This window comes from Macrotis lagotis, chromosome 2, assembly GCF_037893015.1.
Source record: "Macrotis lagotis isolate mMagLag1 chromosome 2, bilby.v1.9.chrom.fasta, whole genome shotgun sequence".
Lineage (NCBI taxonomy): Eukaryota > Metazoa > Chordata > Mammalia > Peramelemorphia > Peramelidae > Macrotis > Macrotis lagotis.
This window is the reverse complement of record NC_133659.1, coordinates 99,601,943-99,623,415: the sequence shown is the minus strand read 5'-3', so window position 1 is coordinate 99,623,415 and position 21,473 is coordinate 99,601,943. Positions and strand designations below refer to the sequence as shown.

The 21,473-nt window shown below is 42.7% G+C and overlaps 1 protein-coding gene across 3 annotated transcripts in view; it reads right to left on the bottom strand.

Annotated features, from left to right (window-relative positions):
• Nucleotides 1–6,873: 6,873 nt before the first annotated feature.
• The window catches only part of INAVA (innate immunity activator), a 28,918-nt gene continuing 14,318 nt past the window's right edge, over nucleotides 6,874–21,473 (bottom strand). For all 3 annotated transcript variants that reach the window (XM_074222317.1, XM_074222316.1, XM_074222315.1), the window contains exons 6-10: nucleotides 18,168–18,221; nucleotides 15,870–16,083; nucleotides 15,377–15,550; nucleotides 13,757–14,435; nucleotides 6,874–11,647 (exon numbers count right to left, since the gene is read on the bottom strand). In XM_074222317.1, coding sequence (XP_074078418.1) covers nucleotides 11,552–11,647; nucleotides 13,757–14,435; nucleotides 15,377–15,550; nucleotides 15,870–16,083; nucleotides 18,168–18,221 — 1,217 coding nt within the window. In that variant the 3' untranslated portion in view covers nucleotides 6,874–11,551. The remainder of the gene's footprint in view (nucleotides 11,648–13,756; nucleotides 14,436–15,376; nucleotides 15,551–15,869; nucleotides 16,084–18,167; nucleotides 18,222–21,473) is intronic.

Genomic DNA, 21,473 nt, shown 5'->3' with positions numbered 1-21,473 from the left:
TGATCCGGCCGGGGCCTGAGCGGCTCCCGATTCCCCCAAACGGAAGGCGAGATACCGGACACGTGACCGGAGCGCGCCGCGCCTGAGCGGGCGAAAAGAGAGCTGAGACGAATGAGGGCGCCATTTCCGCCCGGCGCGGCCCAAGCGGGCACCCCGGAGGGGCGAGGAGGAGAACAATGGACTGGGGAAGCGGAGTGAAAGAGCTTTTGTGAGGAGAGGAATAGGGCTCGTCGAGGTTTCCTGAGGCTTAAGCACAGGGTCAGAGTTCAAAACGAACGCTGAGCCAAATTTGGAGGTTTTTTATATAAAGACTAGTCTTTAGATAGAAAATTATATTAGAGAGGCCAACATTTTTTTTATTTATGATTTTACTTATTTTATTTATTTATGTTTTGCAAGGCAGTGGGGTTAAGTGGTTTGTCCAAGGCCACACAGCTAGGTAATTATTAAGTGTCGAGGCCGGATTTGAACTCAGGTACTCCTGACTCCAGGACCGGTGCTCTATCCACTGCACCACCTAGCTGCCCCAAAACTTTTACATTTTGAGTTGCATAGTCTATTCCAATTTGTTTTAGGGAACTTTTATTCACTGAGAAAAATCACGTGGCATGACAAAAAATATCCTACCATTTAATTTTCACCTAATAAGGTCTAATTTCTTTTCTTTGAGGTTTTCTTAGCATTCTCTATGTGAAGAAGAGCAAAGTCACCTATTTTTAAAAAATATATATTTACTTTTTCAATTATATGTAATGATGTTTTCAAAATTTGTTTTTTGCAGTTTTCTCCCTCCCACCCTTTCCTTTCTCCCCTTCTCCCCTTCCCTCCCCCCCCACCAAGATAGCAAGTATTCTGATATAGGTTATACATGTACAATCTTATTAAACGTATTTCCATATTAGTCACCATGTGGAAGAAAAATTAGAACCAAATGGAAAAACCACACACACACACACACACACACACACACACACACACACAAACACACAAACACAAATCAAATTTTAAAAAGTGAAAGTACTATGCTTTGTCTGCAATCAGACTCTGGATGTGAATGGCATTTTCCATTAAACTCTTTTAGATTTGTCTTTGATCACTGTATTGCTGAGAAGAGCTGAGTTTGTCATGGTTTATCATCACATAATGTTGCTGTTAGGGTGTACAACGTTCTTCTGGTTCTGTTCACTTCACTCAGCATCAGTTCATATAAGTCCAGGTTTTCTAAAATCCACCTACTCATTTTTTATAGAACAATTCCATTACATACGTATACCACAACTTGTTCAGTCATTCCCCAATTGATGGATATTCCCTCAAGTTTCAATTCTTTGCCACAGTGAAAAGAACTGCTATAAATATTTTCTTTCATGTGGGTCTTTTCTCCTTTTTTATGATATTTTTGGGACATAGACTAATTTGTTACTAGCTGAATGGGTATGATCAGTTTTATAGCCCTTTGGGTATAGTTCCAAATTGCTTTCCAGAATGGTTGGATCATTTCACACCACCAGTAGTACATTACAGTTCTAATTTTCCCACACCCTCTCCTATATCTATCATTTCCATTTTCTGTCATCTTAGCCAGTCTGATAGGCATGAGGTGGTACATCAGAGTTGTTTTAATTTGCATTTCTTTAATTCATAGTGATTTAGAGCATTTTTTCATATGACTATAGACAGCTTTAATTTCTTCATTTGAAAACTGTCCATATCCTTTGACCATTTATCAGTTGGAGAATGAAAGTTACCTTCTTCTAAACAAAGAATCTATCAACACCCCCCCCAAGTGTGTTTTGAGGGTTTTTTTAAGGTTTTTGAAAGGCAATGGGGTTAAGTGGCTTGCCCAAGTCCACACAGCTAGGTCGGGTTTGAACTCAGGTCCTCCTGACTCCAGGGCTTGTGCTCTATCCCCTGCCCACCTAGCCGCCCCATGAGTGATTTTTTTTTTCAAAAAAGGCCTTAAATACTCTTTTCATGTAAACTTGGTTCTAAGGAGTTGCAAAATCCACCCCATCCTTTAAAAAATCCACTAAGATATTTCAGCTTTTGCAAAAGCATTCAAACCATAATTTGGAAAGCTATTACATTTCATTTATAAATTCAGTCTCTATACTGCTATAAATTTTCCTTTCTTATCTGTCTTTATCTCTGCAACCTCAGCCTGGTCAGGGTTGAGAAGACTGAGAGATGCTCTTTTTTTATTATTTGTATAAATATTTGTTTTCTAATTATATACAATAGTAGTTTTTACCTATCATTTTTTTGGTAAGGTTTTAAAATTTACACTTTTCCCCCATCCTCCCTTCTTCCCCCATCCCCCCCACAGAAGAAAATCTGATAATCTTTACATTGCTTCCATGATATGCATTGATCAAAATTGAATGTGTTGAGAGAAAAAAAATATCCCTGAGGAAAAAAAAATATTAGAGATAGCATCAGCCCTGGAGCCTCCCTGAATCAGGGTGGGGACACCCATAAGCTAGACTCTTCTTTTTTTTAAAGATTTTATTTATTTTGAGTTTTTACAATTTTTCCCCCAATCTTACTTCCCTCCCCCATCCCCCCACAGAAAGCAATTTGTCAGTCTTTACATTATTTCCATGTTGTGCCTTGATCCAAATTGAGTGTGATGAGAGAGAAATCATATCCTTAAAGAAGAAACATAAAGCATAAGAGATAACAAGATCAGACAATAAAATATCTAGGTTTTTTTCCTAAATTAAAGGGAATAGTCCTTGAACTTTGTTCAAACTCCACAGTTCATTCTCTGTATACAGATGGTATTCTCCATTGCAGACAAGACAAAATTGTCCCTGATTGTTGCACCAATGGAATGAGCGAGTCCAATCAAGGTTGATCATCAGCCCCATGTTGCTGTTAGGGTTAGACTACTTAAAAATCTAAATGGGAATGTAAGATTGAATTGAAGCATGGGGAAAGAGAGAAAGATGAGTATTGAAGGGACCAAGGGTCAAGTAGGTAGATTAGTGCATGGAGTACAAAGCAATTTATGTAACTCCCACCTGGGCCAAGCTAGATGCTGCTTGTCGTTGTCCAGTTGCCCTTCAAAATAAAACACTTGGGGTCCAAGGAAGGCAAAGATGAAGAAAGCAATGAGTCTGGAACCCTTGGTTCTGTACACTCTCTTGCACAACCACAGACTGGGAGTGCCCAGGATGACAGTCCAAGCTCTTCTCCAAGGAAGGGTAATGTTCAAGGGATAGATCTAACCTAGCCCTGCCAAGACACACCCTGCTGAAGAAGCCTAGCTCCATGCTCCTTGTAAAGAAAGCCCCAGGAAAGAGACTTCACAATTCTAAGCTTTGCAATTTGTTATTGTTGAGATGTTTCAAATGTGTCCTACATTCCATGACCCTGTTTGGGGCTTTTTATTTTTGGAAAAGATACTGGAGTGTTTTAGTATTTCCTTCTCCAACTCATTTTACAGATGAGGAAACTGAGGCAAATAGGGTGAAGTGACTTTCCCAGAGTCACACATTGAATTTAGGTCTTCCCAACTCTGAGCCTAGCTTTCTTGTCCACTTAGCCATCTAGCTGCCACTATTGGTTCTCAGTAACTGGGACTGCCTCGGAAATGAGTATGAGTGAAGCTGCCCGTTCCTTTAAGGTCTTAACAAAACAGGAGTTCTGAACCTTTTTTTGTTCCATGGACCAAGCACCTCAGCAGTCTGATGAAGCCTAAGGACCCCTTCTCAGAAGAGGGCTATTAAAAGTATTAAAACAACAACAACACATAAACCACCACACTGGGTCATAAAGGAAAACAATATTAACACATTCTGTTAATATAAAGTTACCAGAATTTGTTGTTGTTTTAAATAACCCCAGGCTTAATAACCCTGTTTAAAGCAACGTGTGAAACCAGATCTGGGCCATTTCTCTCGAAGCTAAGAGAGTTAATGTCAACTTTAAGGAGAAACACATAGTGGAGCTGAATGTGTTGATTCCTGGATCTCAAGTTCCTGGTGCTTCCGCCTTTGTTTCCTTTTCTGAGCACAGGTCAGAGACTGGAGTTCTTGAGGATAGACTTTCCCTGCCATGCACTTGGGACATCAATAGTGTCCCTGAAAAGGGACATGCCTATTCTCATAGTTTAAAAAGACTCGTTTTCTCCACCCTAGGATTTACCACATACGTAATACCAAATTTGAGGGAAGGCTAGGTGGTGCAGTGGATAGAGCACCAGCCCTGGAGTCAGGAGGACCTGAGTTCAAATTTGACCTCAGACACTTAACAATTACCTAGCTGTGTGGCCCTGGGCAAGCCACTTAACCCCATTGCCTTGCAAAAACCTAAAAAAAAAATAATGCCAAATTTGACATTTCTCAAACTCAGGCACTGGCCTCCTAGAAGTTAAAAGTATCTTCAATAATATACTTATTATAGAAGCAAGAGTCTGGCCAATGTGTCCCTGGAAGCTACGAGACTGCAACACCTTCAACTGGGAGTCGGACTAGGGACTAGAGAGCTTTACCTTGGTAACACTCCTCAGTATTGCCCCAAGTTGCTTGAACAGTTGCGGGTCCTGGGTGAAATGCTTGTGCAAAGACCCCTGAATTGTTAGGGCAGAATTAGTGGAATGTTGAAGGTGATTTTTTTTTTCTATATTTGTTCTTGGGCTTTCTGAATTTCCTGTATCTAACGCATTTTCCATGGCAGGTGAAATAAAAGTTGTCTCATGCTTGATAATCACATTGTCCATGAGTGCCTGTGCAGAAGCTGCCCTGTGTCACACATTTGGGGAACCTAGTTACAAGTCATACTCAAGCTTTATTTTGGAGAATTCTTGGTAGCAAAACTCTGGGCTAAGAGCAGCCAGCCAAAGAGAGAAAATCATCTTTGTGGGCTCATCTTCCAGGATAAGAACCAGTATGGGTAAGGGGCCCTTGAGCTCCTTAGATGATGGTAGATAGATGATGATGGTAAATTTGGTGACCCTGCATCTACTAGTAGAGTGATTTAAAAAAATTTTTAGGCTAATCATATTTAGTTTAGTTGAAATTTCTTCCTGCTTCAAACTAGGCTCCTAAAAGATAAAGATTAATTTTCTCCTTCTTCTGCATTGCTTTATCCCAGAACCCAGCACTCAGTATTTAGGAGAGATGTTCAATACATGATACCAATCAATCCCAAACAAAATGTCTTTTCCCCATCAACTGGATAGTATCCTAGCAAGCAATTGCATTGCTCTTCCTTTTGCTACTGATGAATTTAAAGTTATTGAGTCTACAAAGCAAGTAATCGATTTATGCTTATGATTCCAATTCAAATCAGTGTTTTTATATATCTATAATTATAAAAACATTTATAAAGTATATGATGTATATGTTCATAATTTATATTTACTTCATATAAGGTATATATTCATATATTTATATTTACTTATATAAAAAATATCTATCTATCTATCTATCTATCTATATATGTAAAGTATTATAGCTACCTACCCAGTTTCTGTTTGAAAGAAGCCATCTAGTGGTGGGAAATTCATCACCCAGTGAAGTAATAGTCTAATTGTCAGATAGTCTTCTTTCCTTCCTTCCTCTTCATTTTTTCCTTCCTTTCATTCTTTTGAAATGGATGAATATTTATTTGTTTTTTGAAAGATACATATTAATTTATTGGTCTTTTTTAAAAAATGAATGTAAATAATAAATATTTGTGTTTTCACACATAGTTCTCTTTATTTGTTCTATTTTTATTTGCAATTGTTCTTTTTTCTGTGTTCTTTACACTAAGGATAAACTAAAGTAATTAAAAGAAGAATAATGGAAAATGATCAATACTTTTTTTCTTTCTATCAGATCAAAATTTGCCACTCTGTCCCCTGTTGCTCCCAATCTCTCTTCTGGGGTCAAGTCAAAGAAACCTAATCCTTGATTAAGTACTTGTATCCTTTCTTAGCTTTCTGACTCCCCAGGTGGAGGCTCATGCCTTCTGTAGATGGACTCAGGATCAGACTTCAGGGCTCAGGGCCTCTGGCTGTGGAAAGACCCCTCTACCCAGAGTCAGGAAAGCTGGCCTTGCACCCTGGATTCTGGGTCTATCTGGTTGCCAGAGTACCCATTTGTAAAGGTTTGGAGAACTAGATGCAATGATTTTTAAAAGTTCTTTCTGGCATTAATGCATTGTTGGTAAAACTGTGAACTCATCCAACCTTTCTGGAAAGCAATTTGGCACCCAAAGGGTAATAAAAATATGCACACACTTTGATCCAGTAATACTACTGCTGGATCTATACCCTGAAGAGATCATGAAAAAGAATAAAAACATCACTTGTACAAAAATATTCATAGCTGCTCTGTTTGTAGTGACAATGAATTGGAAATTGAGTGAATGTCCAGCAATTGGGAAATGGCTGAACAAATTGTGGTATATGTACATTATTAGAAACCAGGAGGGATGGGAATTCAGAGAAGCCTGGATGGATTTACATGAACTGATGCTGAGCAAGATGAATAGAACCAGAAGAACGCTGTACATCCTAACAACACAGGGTTGATTATCAGTCTTAATGGATTTGTTCAATTCATCAGTGCAACAATCAGGGACAATTTTAGGGTATCTGCGATAGAGAATACCATCTGTATCCAAAGAAGAAATTGTGGAGTTTAAACAAAGACCAAAGACTATTACCCTTAATATTTTTAAAAAGGTATCTTATTATGTAATTTTTACTATTTCTTATATTTTATTTTTTCTTTAAGGATATAATTTCTCTATCTACATATTCAGTTTTGATCAATGTATAGCATGGAAACAATGTAAAGACTATCAGATTGCCTTCTGGGGGGGGCGGGGGAGGGAAGCAAGATTGGGGGGAAAATTGTAAAATTCAAAAACCAATAAAAAAAAGTTCCTTCTAGTTTTTTAGTCAATCTATGAACACCCCCAACCTTGCCCTGCATTCAGCATCTCTCCTGCCTCTATGCCTCTGCCTGGGCTGTGCCTCTTCTGGGAATGCCCACTTTCCTCATTCCTGCTTCTTAGAATCCTCATGTTCTTCAAGACTCAGAAGATGTGTTCACTTTGCTCATCCCTCTTGCTATTAGTGCCCTTCCCCTCCTCAAATGTTCTGAGCTGTTTAGGAATCCTAACCCACCCCAACATGCCTCACCTTCACCCCTAGGTTAGATGTTAGGTCCTCACCTAACACTGTCATATAGCAGATGATTAATAAATATTTGCTAGGTTAAATTAGGCAGAGCCATATTCTGTCCACCTCCCTGAAGGACAGACAATGCTATTCCCTTAGGCTCCGTTTCCTGAAAAATTCTCAACTCTAGAAAAGCACCATTTCTCTACTCCCTTCCCCAAGGCAAGGCTCATGAGTTAGGAAAGGAAGGGGGATCCTACCTAGATGACCCAATCCCTAGCCAAGGGGGAGAAAGAAGGAAGGAAGGAAGGGACTCCCCAAGCATTAACATGATCTCACCCCCACCCAGAAAAGCTACCCCCCATCTTCCCAGGGAAGATGAAGAGACCCAGCAGGGATAAGATGTCCTATCTGTTCTGATGGCATCTCTTCCCAAAGCTTCACCATTGCTGTAGGGTAAAGGATTCTTAATTTAGGGTTGATGAGACTCAGAGACACATTTCAGAGAGCTCATGAAACCAGAGGGGAAAAAATGATATCTTTATTTTCACTAACCTCTAACTGAAATGGGACATTTCCTTCCATTATAAATGTAAACAAAAATTATTCTAAGAAGGGATCCATAGTTTCCTTAGTCTGCCAAAAAGATCAGGAATCCCCGTGCTAGAGTAAATTCCTAGACTCTGCCATCAAGTCACAAACCATAAAGAATGACCCAATTAGGGCACAGGGCTAACTGTCCAGGAGCTTGGCCACTGCTGTACTTTCTCCTTCAGAAACCCACCCCAAGGAAGATGAATGACTGTCGGGTACAGGGCTGTCTTGCCCGCCTTTCAAAGCAGCTGCTTCTCACCTGTAATCAACAGCTACAGCAGGCCCCCAGAATCCACACCCCAGGTCCTGAAAGAGTTAAACCTACACTAGGTTTGGAACTCACCATTTTGATCAGAAACAAGGGAATGGCAACTGACCCAGTTTCTAGCTAGCCAGCCCAACCACCAGACTGTGCTTCCCTATCTGATCCAGACGTCCATCTAGACCATCTTGCCCTCTGTCCTGCCCTTGTGACACTTCTTGCTTTGGCCACAGGCATATGATTAACCAGATCAACGTCTCCTGGAATAGGGCAATGTCAATGACTGCCTTAATGGATGGAGACCTTCCTTCTCTAGCTTGAGCTCCTTAGGAGCAGGGGCATTCTTTTTTGCATTGCATCACCTGCATTTAACATACTGTCTGGCACATGGTAGGCATTAAATTCATGTTAGCTATTACTATTGTTATTATTATTATTATCATTACTATTATTACTCACTTCCTGTGTGGTCAAAGGCACATCCCTTGTCTCTGGACCCTTTTATGCAAATATAAAATGAAGCCTCTCAGCTGAGCTGGTCTCCTCAGCCCCGTGGCTCTCTCTTCTCAGATGCCAGTGTTGCCTATGACAGTCATGACAGTGCTCTTTCCTTAAAAATGGGTTTCACATAATTAGGGATTCATACACATGTAAGTTACTCAATTCTTCTTCAGATGGATCTTTCTTGCCTCTTAAGCAGTAAGGTGGTGTGAGTGAATAGAACCCTGGACCTGAAGAACTGAATTCAAATGTAGCCACACTTTCCTGAGCAACTCACTTCACAAACTGTCTGCCTCAGCTTCCCCAACTTCAAAATGGGGATAATAATAGCAATACCCACCTTCCAGGGTTGTTGTGAGGATAAAAGGAAATAATTGAAAAGAGCTTAGCACATCAGTGCTAGCATTATTATTGTTATTATCTCTGAGGTTGACCAGGAGCAGAAGCCCTCCTGTGGGACATTCAAATCTGCCTGGATGCTTGCTCTTTCCTGGCCCCCTGCCCCCATTCGGGTAAGGTTCCCTGGGCTGCTCAGCCATTACTTTGGAGAGGTTTTCTCTGCCCCTTCTACTTGCTTTCATTCTCAGACCACTGCTTTGGAGGGCCTTAGATCTATGGACATGCCAGGGACAGCAAGGACCTGGTGTAGACTGAAAATGGAATGTTGGGCTGCTGTTAGTGCCCTTCACAGGATGCACAAGTTCAAGACCACTTGGGACCACTAAAGCCCAGGCAGTGGTTCCCAGGCAATGCTGTGCCCCACTCAGAGGCTTCTTCATCATCAGCGTGGAAGGCTTTGCCCTTTTCTGTCTCCACCATGATTATATCTCTGAGGGAACATGTTCAAAGAGTAGTATGTCTATGGGGAGTTTGTACACCCGGGGTGGAGAAGACTTGCTTAGGGAGTGGTAGTGAGTAGGCTGTGTCTCTGTTAAAAAAAACAAACAAAATCACCAATTTGGGGGAAAGATTAAGAGTGGTCATTATCCACCCAATTCCACTTATCCTAAGACTTGCTTTCCACTAGACTACATAACCTGCACACAAACGCACACAGTTGGTAGCAGGGGATAAATAGGGAGAGACAGAGAGACAAACCTCCTTTGAAGAGGTTTGAATGAGGTGAGCCCTAATGTGGCTTTCTAGACCTGTGTCCCTGGAGTCCAACCAAAAATCTAAACTTTTCTCAATGAGATGAGACAGAAGTGAGGGGATGGGGAAAGAGAAGAGTATGGCAGGGAGACCAACTGGGAAGCAGCCAAGCTGCAACCCATGGCCTTGCCAGGTCCAATTCTGTGCTTATCAGGAAGAGGAAGAATCCCAAACCTTTCCCTACTCCACCCCCTATGCCATCCCCCTTTCTTCTCTGGGGTGGGAATCGGACCAACTGGAGAGAGGCCAGTGGTTTTCCCCCAGCCTGGGAGAAAACAGTCTTCAGAGTGTTAGACAGAGCTTGAGAATACCCACCCCCACAATCTCAGCTAAAACGATCACAAAGAGTACATTTTATTAAGGAGAATTTGACACTACATCCCATACAGTTCCGGCCCTGCAGCTGGGGACAGGACCATTTTATGAAGCCATCAGGGACTATGCAGAACCAATAAGTTAACAAAACAGAGAAAGACTTTGGGGAGGGAGGTCCATGAGACCTGCCTGGCTCAGCTATGGGGGCTATTAGAGAAGAAACATTTCAGGGTGAGGAGGAGAAAATAGAGCCTAGGGGATGATTTGGAAAAAGGAAAAAGGAGGGGGTAGTGGTTTCCCACTGTAGGGAAAAGGAGTCTAGAGACAAGAAAAGGTCAGAATTAGGTCTTGTTATCAGAACCCAATTAAGAGAAGCAGGGAAGGAACAAGAATCAGCACAGAGACAAATCATGGAATAGTAGAGTCCATCCTTCTGGTCCTTCCCTAGGCTCTCTCCATGAGACCTATAGTGCAATTAGGTGGATATCCCCTTCTTTTCTTTCTTAGATCCTAACTCCCCTCTCCAGGCTAGCAGTCAGGTCCTGAAACCTCTAAATACATTCTTAGCTGTCTGCCAAAGTCCTAATAATGTTGTGGGAACAAGGCCTGGTTGCTGCTAGCTATGACGCATTCCTCTCCTATCACTGGGATTCCTTTCCCATATTCCAGGATAGGTTCTATAGCTGTTGGGGAAGCAGCAGAGGGTATTAGTACAGGCTTGCCCCTACTCCCCATGGTGGCCAGTGCAATCAACAGATTCCCCTCTCCAACAAAGTCAACCTCCATCAGAATTCAGTGTGGGAATCCCTAGATTTGGATAACTAAACTTCGTCTCCTCAATGGAGAATCCCAAGTGGAAGATGAGAACTTACAGCCTGGTGAAGGTAACATCACCGAGCTCCATGTGGGAGGTAGAGGTAAGAAATGGGGGATCAGAGGCTGAGTCTGGAGAGCTCATTTGCCAAATACCAGCCACATTTTATTCTCTCTCTCTCTCCTTCCTTCCATATTAAATGACAATAAATTTCTCTTCTATGTAGATCTGTGAGTTAAGGAAGTCATTTCTTGAGCTGTGCATCACAGAGCACGTTACTAAGAGAGAAAAAGCAAACAGATAACCCTCCCCATAAGAATAGTGAGTCCTACAGAGAAATGAGGATTTGGAGACTCTTATAATCCCCCTCAGTGGGTATTGGAGTGGGTATTGGTCTCTAACATACAAGGACATGGGCATGGTTGACCTCTGTTTGCAGGCTCTTAAACAACCATAACATAGGGTGGCTCATTCATGACTGAGATCTCCAAACATGATAACAGTCAGACAGGATAAAGCAGAACGACATAATAGCATCTTTGAGAATAACACAGAAGTATAAAATTTCAGGCCATGCTTCCTAAATTAAAATCAGAGGAAGTCTGAGATCTTGCTCATCGACCTGCGATGAGTGTAGGGGATCTGGGGAGAGGTGCCAGGGTTGGAGGTTCAGGCTACAGACTGAGGCTTATTCCAATCAACCAGGCCTAAAGTCAAGGGCACCCCCTTAATGGATCACAGTCTTCCCAGAAGTGGCTTGGAGGCACTCAATAACCACAAAAGGGGAGCCATAGCATTACACTTGGCTAATAATCTCTCCATTCTCTGGTACGTAAACTTGCATAGGGATTCCATCAGATGTCCTCCTCAGTACACGGACCATGGGTACCTGCTGGGGTTGGAAAAAAAGGAGTTAGTGGGTAATAAAGTCAGATGGGAGCCTCATGCCATAGTCCCCTGTTTAATTCTGCTCCAAACCTCAAGCCCCACTTGAACTGGATCACATGCCCCCTCTTCCAGGTTCGTATCTGGCATCTATCTCCTTCCATTATCTCCGTGTTTTCCCAGACTGCCCTTCCTTCCCATGCTTTCCATGATCTCCCTCCTCACTTCAAACTCTTGGAACTCCTAACTCTCTTCAAGTTTCTGCTTAAGTGCCCCCTCCTATAAGAGGCTCTTCTCCAGTCCCCCACATTTTAGAAGCCCCTGCAATTACTTCATATTTTTATTATGGACATTTCTATATATGCTTTTTTTGTATGCATACTGTTGCCACCTTCAACCCCTACCCGTGTTACTCCTAAAATAAAGGTCCCTTGATTATAGGGACTGTTTTGTCTTATCTGGTATTTAATAGCAGCTTAATGACTGCTAGTTGATTTGAACTGATGACCTCTCTGAAGGGACTCTGCTTCTCTCAGGGCAGAGCTGTGAGGAGGAAGAGGGGAGCATATGGGAGGGAGAGGGAAATAGGATGTATGGGGGTGATGACTGAGGACCTGGAAGTAACTCTGGGCTTAGGTGGTGGATGAATGGTGGAATGAATGAATGAATGAAAAAATATTTACTAAATCCACACTTAATAATATGCATCAGCAGAGGGAGATCCCATCTCCCACAAATGGCCACCACACCCTGGCTGGAATCCCCCCAGGGAAGAGGATTACACTGGCTCTTTAGGTAACCCAACTGCCTTAGACAGCTCTCACTGTTAGAAAGTTTTTCTTTACATTGATCCTAAACCTGTCTCTAACATACAAGGACATGGGCATGGTCTCTGCAAATTCTACCTAGCAATCACATCCCTTCCCCGACCCGGTCTTCTTTTCTCCAAGCTAATCATCCCCACTTTCTTCATTTGATCTTAATATGGCATGAGGATTCAGTCCTTTCACCATGTTGGGGAGTCTTTGGAATTTTTCCAGTTAAAACTCTTCCTTCCCCTCCCTTCTTCTACAGGTTTTCTCTCCACCTTCCTTGGCCGAGGTGAAATGGGCTAGGTAAGGGCCAAAAACAAGTCCAAGCTCGCGTATAGGGAGAACATGTCAGCTGGGAGGGTGCAGCCTGGGCTCCAAGCCAGGAGAGCCAGTGGGGCGCCAGCTGCAGCCCAAATGGTTTATGGGTGGGGAAGTGACTTGCAGGTCCCAAACACACATCTGAGTTTATAGCTTTGGGGCCCTTCCTTACCACCAGTGAAGGGGGGGGACAAGGAAAACAAAGGATTTGTGTTTAAGGGTATTAGTATATATAATTGACTTCAAAGAGGAAATGTTCTCTATTTCAGATAGAAACTTGAGCCCCAAAGAAAATGGAGGTGCCATGTCAGGCTAGAAAATAAAGTGGGAAACAGTCCATATAAGCAGCTTTTCCCAGTCTCTAGTCCCAAAGCCTTCCTTCGTGATTTCAGTTTAGTGTCCCTTGAGTCCTTAGGGGGATGATAGGCAAAGAAGATGATTCAACTCAGGAGCTGTCTTTTGTCAAATTCTGCTCTGGATCTGACTAATGCCTTTTTCCTGGGGCCTGCTAGGTCAGGAGGTAGATAGGTTAAGTTCTCAGAGTAGCCTAAATAAAGGTAGAAGATTCAGTCAACTCTCAATTACCTGCATGTGACTCATCCACTGTATGGGTCACCTCCTAATACTGTGAAGCAAGCATGTGTGTAAGAAGTACAGTATAAGCATCTTACCAACCAATAGGACAGGATAAATGTGACTCTCATGAAAGCCAAGTCTCAAAGAAATGATGTTTAGGGATATTGTCTGCTTAGGACTACATATATCTCTGACATATATATATATATATATATATATATACATATATATATATATATATATGTGTATGCAGAGACTTAGCTAGATTTTCACACTTCCTTAAATTGGACTTATCCATATTACCTACTGTTTTCCTATTACACCCTGTAGCCTTCCTTGGGTAGGCAAGCATTAGGTTCACTTGCCCTATTCCACTCGATTGACTTTCTTTCTCCCAAAGATAGTCATACCTGTGTTCTTGCCATGACTCTCCCAAAGCTCTCTCTGCCTGGAGGGAGGCTCCTCACGCGGAAGGCCCCCTGCCGATCTAGTGAATGTGGACGAGCACTCCGTAACCGTGCCCGCTCATGCCACCACTTGAGTTCCTCTGACACAGCTGCCTTGCTCAGGCCCCGGCCTGCAGGGCTGTCCTTCAAAGAAGGTGTCCTCACAATCCGACTGTGAGAGGGGACTAATCGTTGGTAGCGCAGAGGTGTTCCATCTTCATCATATATAATGCCAGGTCCCAGGTGGCAAAGCTCCCATCCAGCGGGTGATTGTTGCCTGTCAGCCACCATTACATACTTCCCTCCTGAAAAATATCCAGAAGGGAGCAGCAGTTTAGGGTAATAAGCTGCTAGCTCACGTCCATCAGCAGACACCCAGGTTCTCCGGGAACGAAGCTGGTCAGATGGGGACATGGGCCGCAAGAAGATGTCTGGGCTGCTACTGCCTGGAGAGGTGGCATGAGAAATGCTGGAAACATCTGAGCTGCTGTCTTCAGAGCCGGAGTTGTAGACAGGGTGGGAAAGGGGGTGTTTTGCTGAAGGGAAGCAGGAGTCAGGCACAGTCACCGTATAGTGTGTGGGACGCCGGCGAGGAATAGCACTTCGACCCCGACCTTCTGGGCACACCCGGAAGGAATCCACCCTGCAAGAAGAAAGAAGCCATCAACTCAAACCCGGATTTCTGAAATAGATTGAGGAACAAAGTAAGAGCAAACTAGAAACATTAATTTTGGAGAAGAGGTGGAAAGGGCCATAGTCAAGGAAACTAACTCAAATTCCTTCTTTCACGTGGGTTCAAAACTTCAAGTATCACCTTTGACTATTTCTTCTAAAATTGTATTTCCTCTCTCCCCAATATCTTTTACATCCCTCCTTTCTTGATTCCCATTATCACTGCTCCTCATCCTTTCTTGCCTGGATTATTATAATGGGTTTTCCTAACTGAGCTCCCTGCCACTCGTTTCTTCTCTCTCCAGCCTGTTCTTCACACAGCTGACAAAATAATCTTGCGTACATAAACAGACTATGGTAATTATTTCTCTGTTCAAAAATCTTCAGGGTCTTTGCATTTTACCCAAGAGGCAAAAGAAACTCAGTCTGACATTTCAAGGACCTCCATAGTCTGTCTCCAATTAATCTTTTAGTAGTGCTTACTAAATGCCATGAGAATACAAAGACCCCCTCCTCAGGGAGCTTGTATTCATATGGTGCAGATAATTAAGAGAAAAATCTATCTTTATAGCTTCAAGTCATAATACTCCCTTAAACTTATGTTTCAGCCAAAGAGAACCATTGAGTCTTTTTTTTTTATTCTATCCTCTCACTTTTGTGTTTTCCAATAGCCTAATCTCCATTTCGGAACTACAATCCTTTTCAAGTTCCCATCTTTTGTATACTTTGTCTTCCTTAGAGGCCAGATTCAGGTACTAGCTCCTCCTCCTCCTCCTGATTCCCCCACCAGCTTAAAGGCAGCACCCCCAAAAAGTATTTAAGTGGAGGCTCAAATAAAACAATAAACATAAAGCATTGCACAAATCTCAAAAGAGTTCTATAAATGGGAGCCCAATCCCTAGGACTTGTTACCTTAGAGACTGAGATTGCCCCCGTCTTCCCTGAATCTCTGGGGTAGCAGGGGCACTCGCCCGGCCTTGAACTTGTCCAGGTATATTTCGGATTGGGACCACATGATATGTAGCTGCTTCCAGAACCCAGGGGCTGATGGAGTTTGGCCCATCCTGGGGTGTTGTGGCTGGGCTGCTGCAGAGAGAACAAAAAAGTAAAGAGAGAGAGCATTTTCCCATGGGTTTGATTTTGGGTGGGGAGGTTGCTTGTTTTTCCTTCAGGAGTACAGGTTTGAATTTGAGGTAGAGAAGTTAAGTGTGGAAAGAAACAAAAATGAGCTTGTGCTTAGAGGGTAAATATACTGCTACTTCTGGGTAAGGGTCAAGAGAGCTCAGCTGAACTTATCAGAAAGATGCTGAAGTCACCCATCCCATTCCTCCTTAACTCCAGTCCCATCTTATCATATGGCACAGTTTCCTCCAGACACCTAACCTTTATTCCCCAATGCCTCTACCTGGACTCACTATCCGGTTCTGAGGGAGATTTCTTGGGTTTCTCATAGGGATGATCCAGGCTGGTTTCCTTCCAGGGGCTGTTCTGAATTGGAGAACGCTCTGGACCCCCAACCTCAGGCCCTGCTGGCTTCAGCCCTTCAAGTCGCTGGGGTGGGAGTGACCTGGTAGGTGGTGCTGGGGACTCTGGAACAGGTTTTGGCAACTGGGCTTCTTCTACAAATGGAGAAGAAAGACAGTAAAGGGTGGTTGATGGGAGAACCAGCCTGACAGGAACCAAGTTGCTTGTCTTGTGCCTCTCCTCTCTTCTCCTCCCAAGGCCATCGCCCCAGGGGTGCTGCTCTGGTCACAGACGTCAACGAATGGCCCCAGATCCCTCAGGTCTCTAAGCCAGCCTCCCTCCTAGAAGTTCTCCAAGACAGACCACACCACACAACCCATTCCTCCACTCAGGGTGTAGCTTTGTGCCACATGAGCCAGCAGCCAAGCTTCTAGTTAGTATCTTTCCATTGGCATATGTGTCATTTCTATATTCTGGTGGCCTCAGAAGGCTCTGTATCCTCTGCCCTGAATGATGCCTAGGCCCTCCTCACTTACAAATTTCCAAGCAAAGGGAACCTCAACAGCGTTGTTAGTCTTCTCCTGCTGAGCTATATTAAGGAGCCAAATTTCAGAGGCCAGAAAAAGTTATAATTCAGCTCTAATGAGTAAAAAAGATCACAGATTTTGAACAGCAGGGTCCTCTGTGACCCTGACTGATTCACTGTGGGAAAATCTCCAAAAAGCAGCTTCCTTCTTCCCTAAGGGTGAAAACTCTTCTCAGGAGCCTGGACTTTCTCTTCCTTGCCCTCAGGGGTTTCCTAGCAGACAAGTCTGGAATGTATCTCCCTATTTCCCCACTGGGGTGATCTGGCTCCCAGGCCCAGGAACTCCTAGGCTTAAGCTGACTCAGCTGTCGACCACCACTCCTCAGCATTTGTTGTGGGAAGTTGGAACAGGAAACTTGGCACAGGCAAATAAGCCTTTCATCCACCTAGGCCTGTGCCCAGGCAAGAGAGAGGTTTTTCTACTAAGGGCCAGGCTGAGAAGCCTAACTTTATTTCAACAAACTTTTATTAATTGTGGAACAGTTAAAAATCATTTTTTTCTGGAGACAGACAATCTAGGCTCAAATCTTACCTCTGACACCTACTCTATGACTTTGAGCAAATCACTTAACCTCAATGAGTCTCAGTTTCCTCATCTGTAAAATAAGACAGGACTAGATGGCCTCTGGGTCTCTAGGACTAGAAGGTTCTCTAGGGAACCTTCTCTTCCTACTCTAAATGTTAGGACCAAATCTTATGTACGAAGCACAAAGAATACTCCCCGCCCCCATGCCCCCCCCCCCACCAAGTGCTCTCAGGGCACTTCAAGTCTAATACTGATGATCTGGGTACAAATATATACAATACAAAACAGAATGTAATAGACACAGGGAGAGATCCAGACAAAAGACTCTAGGAAATTTCAAAGGAGTTGAAATCACTGTGAGCAGAATTCCTAAACTAAGTGTTCTGCGCCTCTGCTCATCCTAACATATTTCGTACAAATTTTCCCCATACCTTGCCTAGGCTGAAAGTGTAGTAACCACTAATGGTCTGGCCCCAAAGCTGACTGGTATAGAAATTTTAGCCTTCTCTGGGCTAACCTGGGCCAATCTGTCTATCCTTAGGCAGCTTGGTGGTCCTCCATTCTTGGTCTCAGCATTCTGGTGTCAGACTTAATGAAGACCCTTAATCAACTTTAGCCCTAATGAATCTTAGAACTCCTGTGATCTCAGTCTCAACCTCTCTCAGAAGCAGAAATTAAAGGTCTGAACTACCACGTCTAGGGGCAGTTAGGAGGCACAATGGAGAGAGTATCGGATCTAGAGTCAGGAAGACTCATCTTCCTGTGTTCAAATCTGATCTCAGATACTTCCTGGACATGTCACCCTGGGCAAATCACTTCACCCTGTTTGCCTCAGTTCCTCTATAAAATGTGCTGGAGAAAGGAAATGGCAAAACTACTCTAGTATCTCTGCCAAGAAAATGGCATCACAAAGAGTTGAACACAATTGAAATGACCAAACAACAGAAACAAAAACCGCCATGACCAGAAATTTTATACATCTTTACTTGACATGTGAGATCAATGGAGGTCTTTACTAAACTTCTCAATGAAATGCTGTCTCTATGAGGAGATAGGAGCTCCTGAGCTATGAAGAACCAATCTTGTGGGGGACCCATTAACTCCATTCCCCAAACAGTCCCATTTACCTTCTTCCAATAGTACTGCATCTGACAGGGAGCTATCATCAGAAGTGCTCAGCTCTGGAGGAGAGAAAAAAAAAACAGGGCTGAAGGGGTGCAGATGAGGTCAGCAACAGCACAGGGAAGTCTGGGATTTAGAGACTGGAAGATTTCCATCCTCTACCTCCAGGCAATCCCATTTGGTACAAGATGATGACTGTATGTAAACACTCTATACCAGAAGATCAATGGGGCTTAGTGGAGAGAACCCTGAATTAGGAATCAGAAGTCTGATTTTAAATGTGGCTCTGTCCCTTTTTGCATAGGTATTCATGGGGAAATTACTTTCACTTCCTGAGTCTCAGTTTCCACATCTTTAAAATAAAAGTTCTTGGAGTGGATAATATTATTTATATTAATAATAATAATAAATAAAACTGCCATTTTTTTATTGGTTTGAGGCTTAAAAAGTAGTACTTTCCTCATGTTAACAGCTCCATGAAGGGTATGTATTAAAGATGGCTTAATGGGCTCCCCATCTGAATCCACCAAAGTCTTTGGGCTCTAGGAAATCTTTGGCATAGTCCCTGAGGTGATCCCAGTTAATTATGCAGGACTGATAGAATTATATTTCAAAAATGAAATGCTTGCACTGTAATGAGGTGCTTTCTTTACTTCAAAGAACTTTCTAGCTAATTAACTTCTTATTAATTTCCCTCTTTCCTCCTTCCTGAAGAAGCAAAATAGAAGAGCTCAGCAGAAACTACTCATTCTTCCTTCTTTCTTTTCTCTGAAGGTAAGCAAGGATGTTTTTGGGATTGGAATACCAAGATCTCATATTTGGAGGCCAAGAATGGGGCAAGAAATTGAAAAAGAAAAGGAAAATATTGAAAAGGAGAAGATTTGGAACTGGCAGAACTTAGGCATTAATCCTATCTTCTCATTTTACTGCAGATGAAGAATGTCACTTATTAATAATGATAATAACTAATATTATATAGCTCTTTAAGGTTATCTCATTTCATTCTCAAAACAACTCTATGAGGTAGATACTCTTATGATCTACATTTTATAAATGAAGAAACTTAAGGGTAAGAGAGATTAAAGAATTGCATAACTAAGTAATTATCTGGATCAAAAAAAAATTGAATATCAGTTCCTCTTGATTCTAAGTCCAACACCTTAGCACCTTCCCTTAATCAAGGCTAAGTGATTGAACCAAAATGGCACCAAGATATGAAGCCAGGTGCTCTGACTCCAAGTGTACTTTCCAGTATCATGCAATTTAATTCAACTACCATTTAATAAAGGCTAGCAATGTGCTTCACACTAAGCTAATGTTGGACATACAAAGTCTAAAAAAAACAATAGCTATTTTCCAGAAGCTTATATTTTTCTGAAGGGTGGAGTGAGGAGTTGATACAGTTTGTACACAGATAAGTAAATACAAGGCAATAATATCTGTAAAGTACTTAGCACAATGCCAAACTCTGCAGGAATTAGAAATGTTACCTCTGAAAGATTTGTAAATGATTTATTTGCCTATTACAATCAATCAGGTTAGCTGCCATTGATGTTATTGTGAATTTTAGAGGGGGAAAAGCAATGGTGTCTCTGAAACAATCAGGAGCATTGAGAAGTGGGTAGGAGGTGGCAGTCAAACTGAAGCTCAGAACTGCTTCAGAGAGGCAGAGGTGAGGTCAACCTGGGAGAGATGGAATGTCCAGTTTTGGGGGAGGAACTAAGTGGGCCCTGTCTGACTGGAATAAAGAGTTGGAGAAGAGGAATGATAGTTTATGTTCTATCCTAGAAGAGGTAAGCTCCTTCTCAAGAATCTTGAGCACAGTGACCATGATCAACACAGTACCTCAAGGGAAGGTATTTTGTCAGGTAGAGAAAGGATGGTTTGGGAGAAAGAGAGAGTGGAAGCAAAAATACTAATTAGGAGGTTTTGCAGTAATCTAGGCAGGAAGTGATGAGGACTTGAATAAGGACAGCTGCTTCTGTCCTGGCAGTGGACCCTTATATTCAGAGAAACATTAAAAAGTGACCATCTCGGCTTCCCCCCTCCCCAACTCGACAATGAGCACCCCAGGGACAGATTTCTTGACAACCTTTTGCCTCCCACAGAGAGTTAAGTCAAAGCTCCACATATCTCCACTTGGGCCATCTTCTTTCCACTCTTGAAGAAGGGACATCAGCAGGTGTGGTGGACACCCTCCTCCTATGGCCTCAGCCTCCTGCTATCACAGTCAGTGATCCATGGAGATGGAGTCTAGGAGCTCTGCAAGCTAGCTGTCAACAAAAGGACTCAAGAAGCCTGAAGTTGTCAGAGAGACTAGAAGTGGAGCTGAGGAAAGGAGGCAAAACTGAAGAGTATGATCTTCCTACCCCTTAGGCCACACTCACATCACACTCACTAACCTCCAAACCAACTTCCCTGGCTGGCCCTTGAGTGATTTCAGACCCTAAGACAGCAACTAGCTTTTCAAGGGGGAGATAAGTTCCAGGAATGACAGATAAGGCCAAAATGATAATATCTTTCCTTATAGCTTTCCTGGGTGCCTGACCTTCCTTTTTATCACCTGCTTCCTCTCAAAGAGTCACTGGAACCCCAAAATTTCAACTACCTAACTATACAACTATGGGTGTGCCACTTTCAATCTCATATCTTCAACTTCCTCATCTATAAAACAGGGAAGTTGGATAAGATGGTCTCCCAAGCCATTCCCAGTTCAAACAAGCTATGATTCTATAACTTGAGTATATTGGCTTTAGCCAAGCCCTGGGCCATACCCTTCCCTTCCAATCCAGGAACATTGACCTCCTGGCTGTTCTATAAACAAGTCACTCCATCTCCCAGCTCTGGGACATTCTTTCTGCCTGTCCCCCACTTCTGGAATCCTTTCCTCAATTCGGTCTACTGACCTTCTGGGCTTTCTTTAAGCCTCAACTAAAATGTTGCCTTCTACAGGCCTTTCCCTATCCCTCTTTATTTCATAAGAAGACACAGACAAGCATGACTTGCTTTTAATTATTTCCTATTTATCCTGTGAGCAACTAAGTAGCGCAGTGACTTGGAGTCAGGAAGACCTGACTTCAAATCTGGCCTCAGATACTTATTAGTTGTATGACCCTGGGTAAGTTACTTAACCTTGGCTGCCTCAGTTTCCTCACTTGTAAAATGACCTGGAGAAACAAAGGGCAAAACACTCCAGTATCTCTGCCAAGAAAATCCCAAATGGGGTTACAAAGAGTCAGACTTGACTGAAAAACCATTGAGCAAACAACAAAATTTGCCTAGTACATAGATTGCTTTGGATACATTTATTT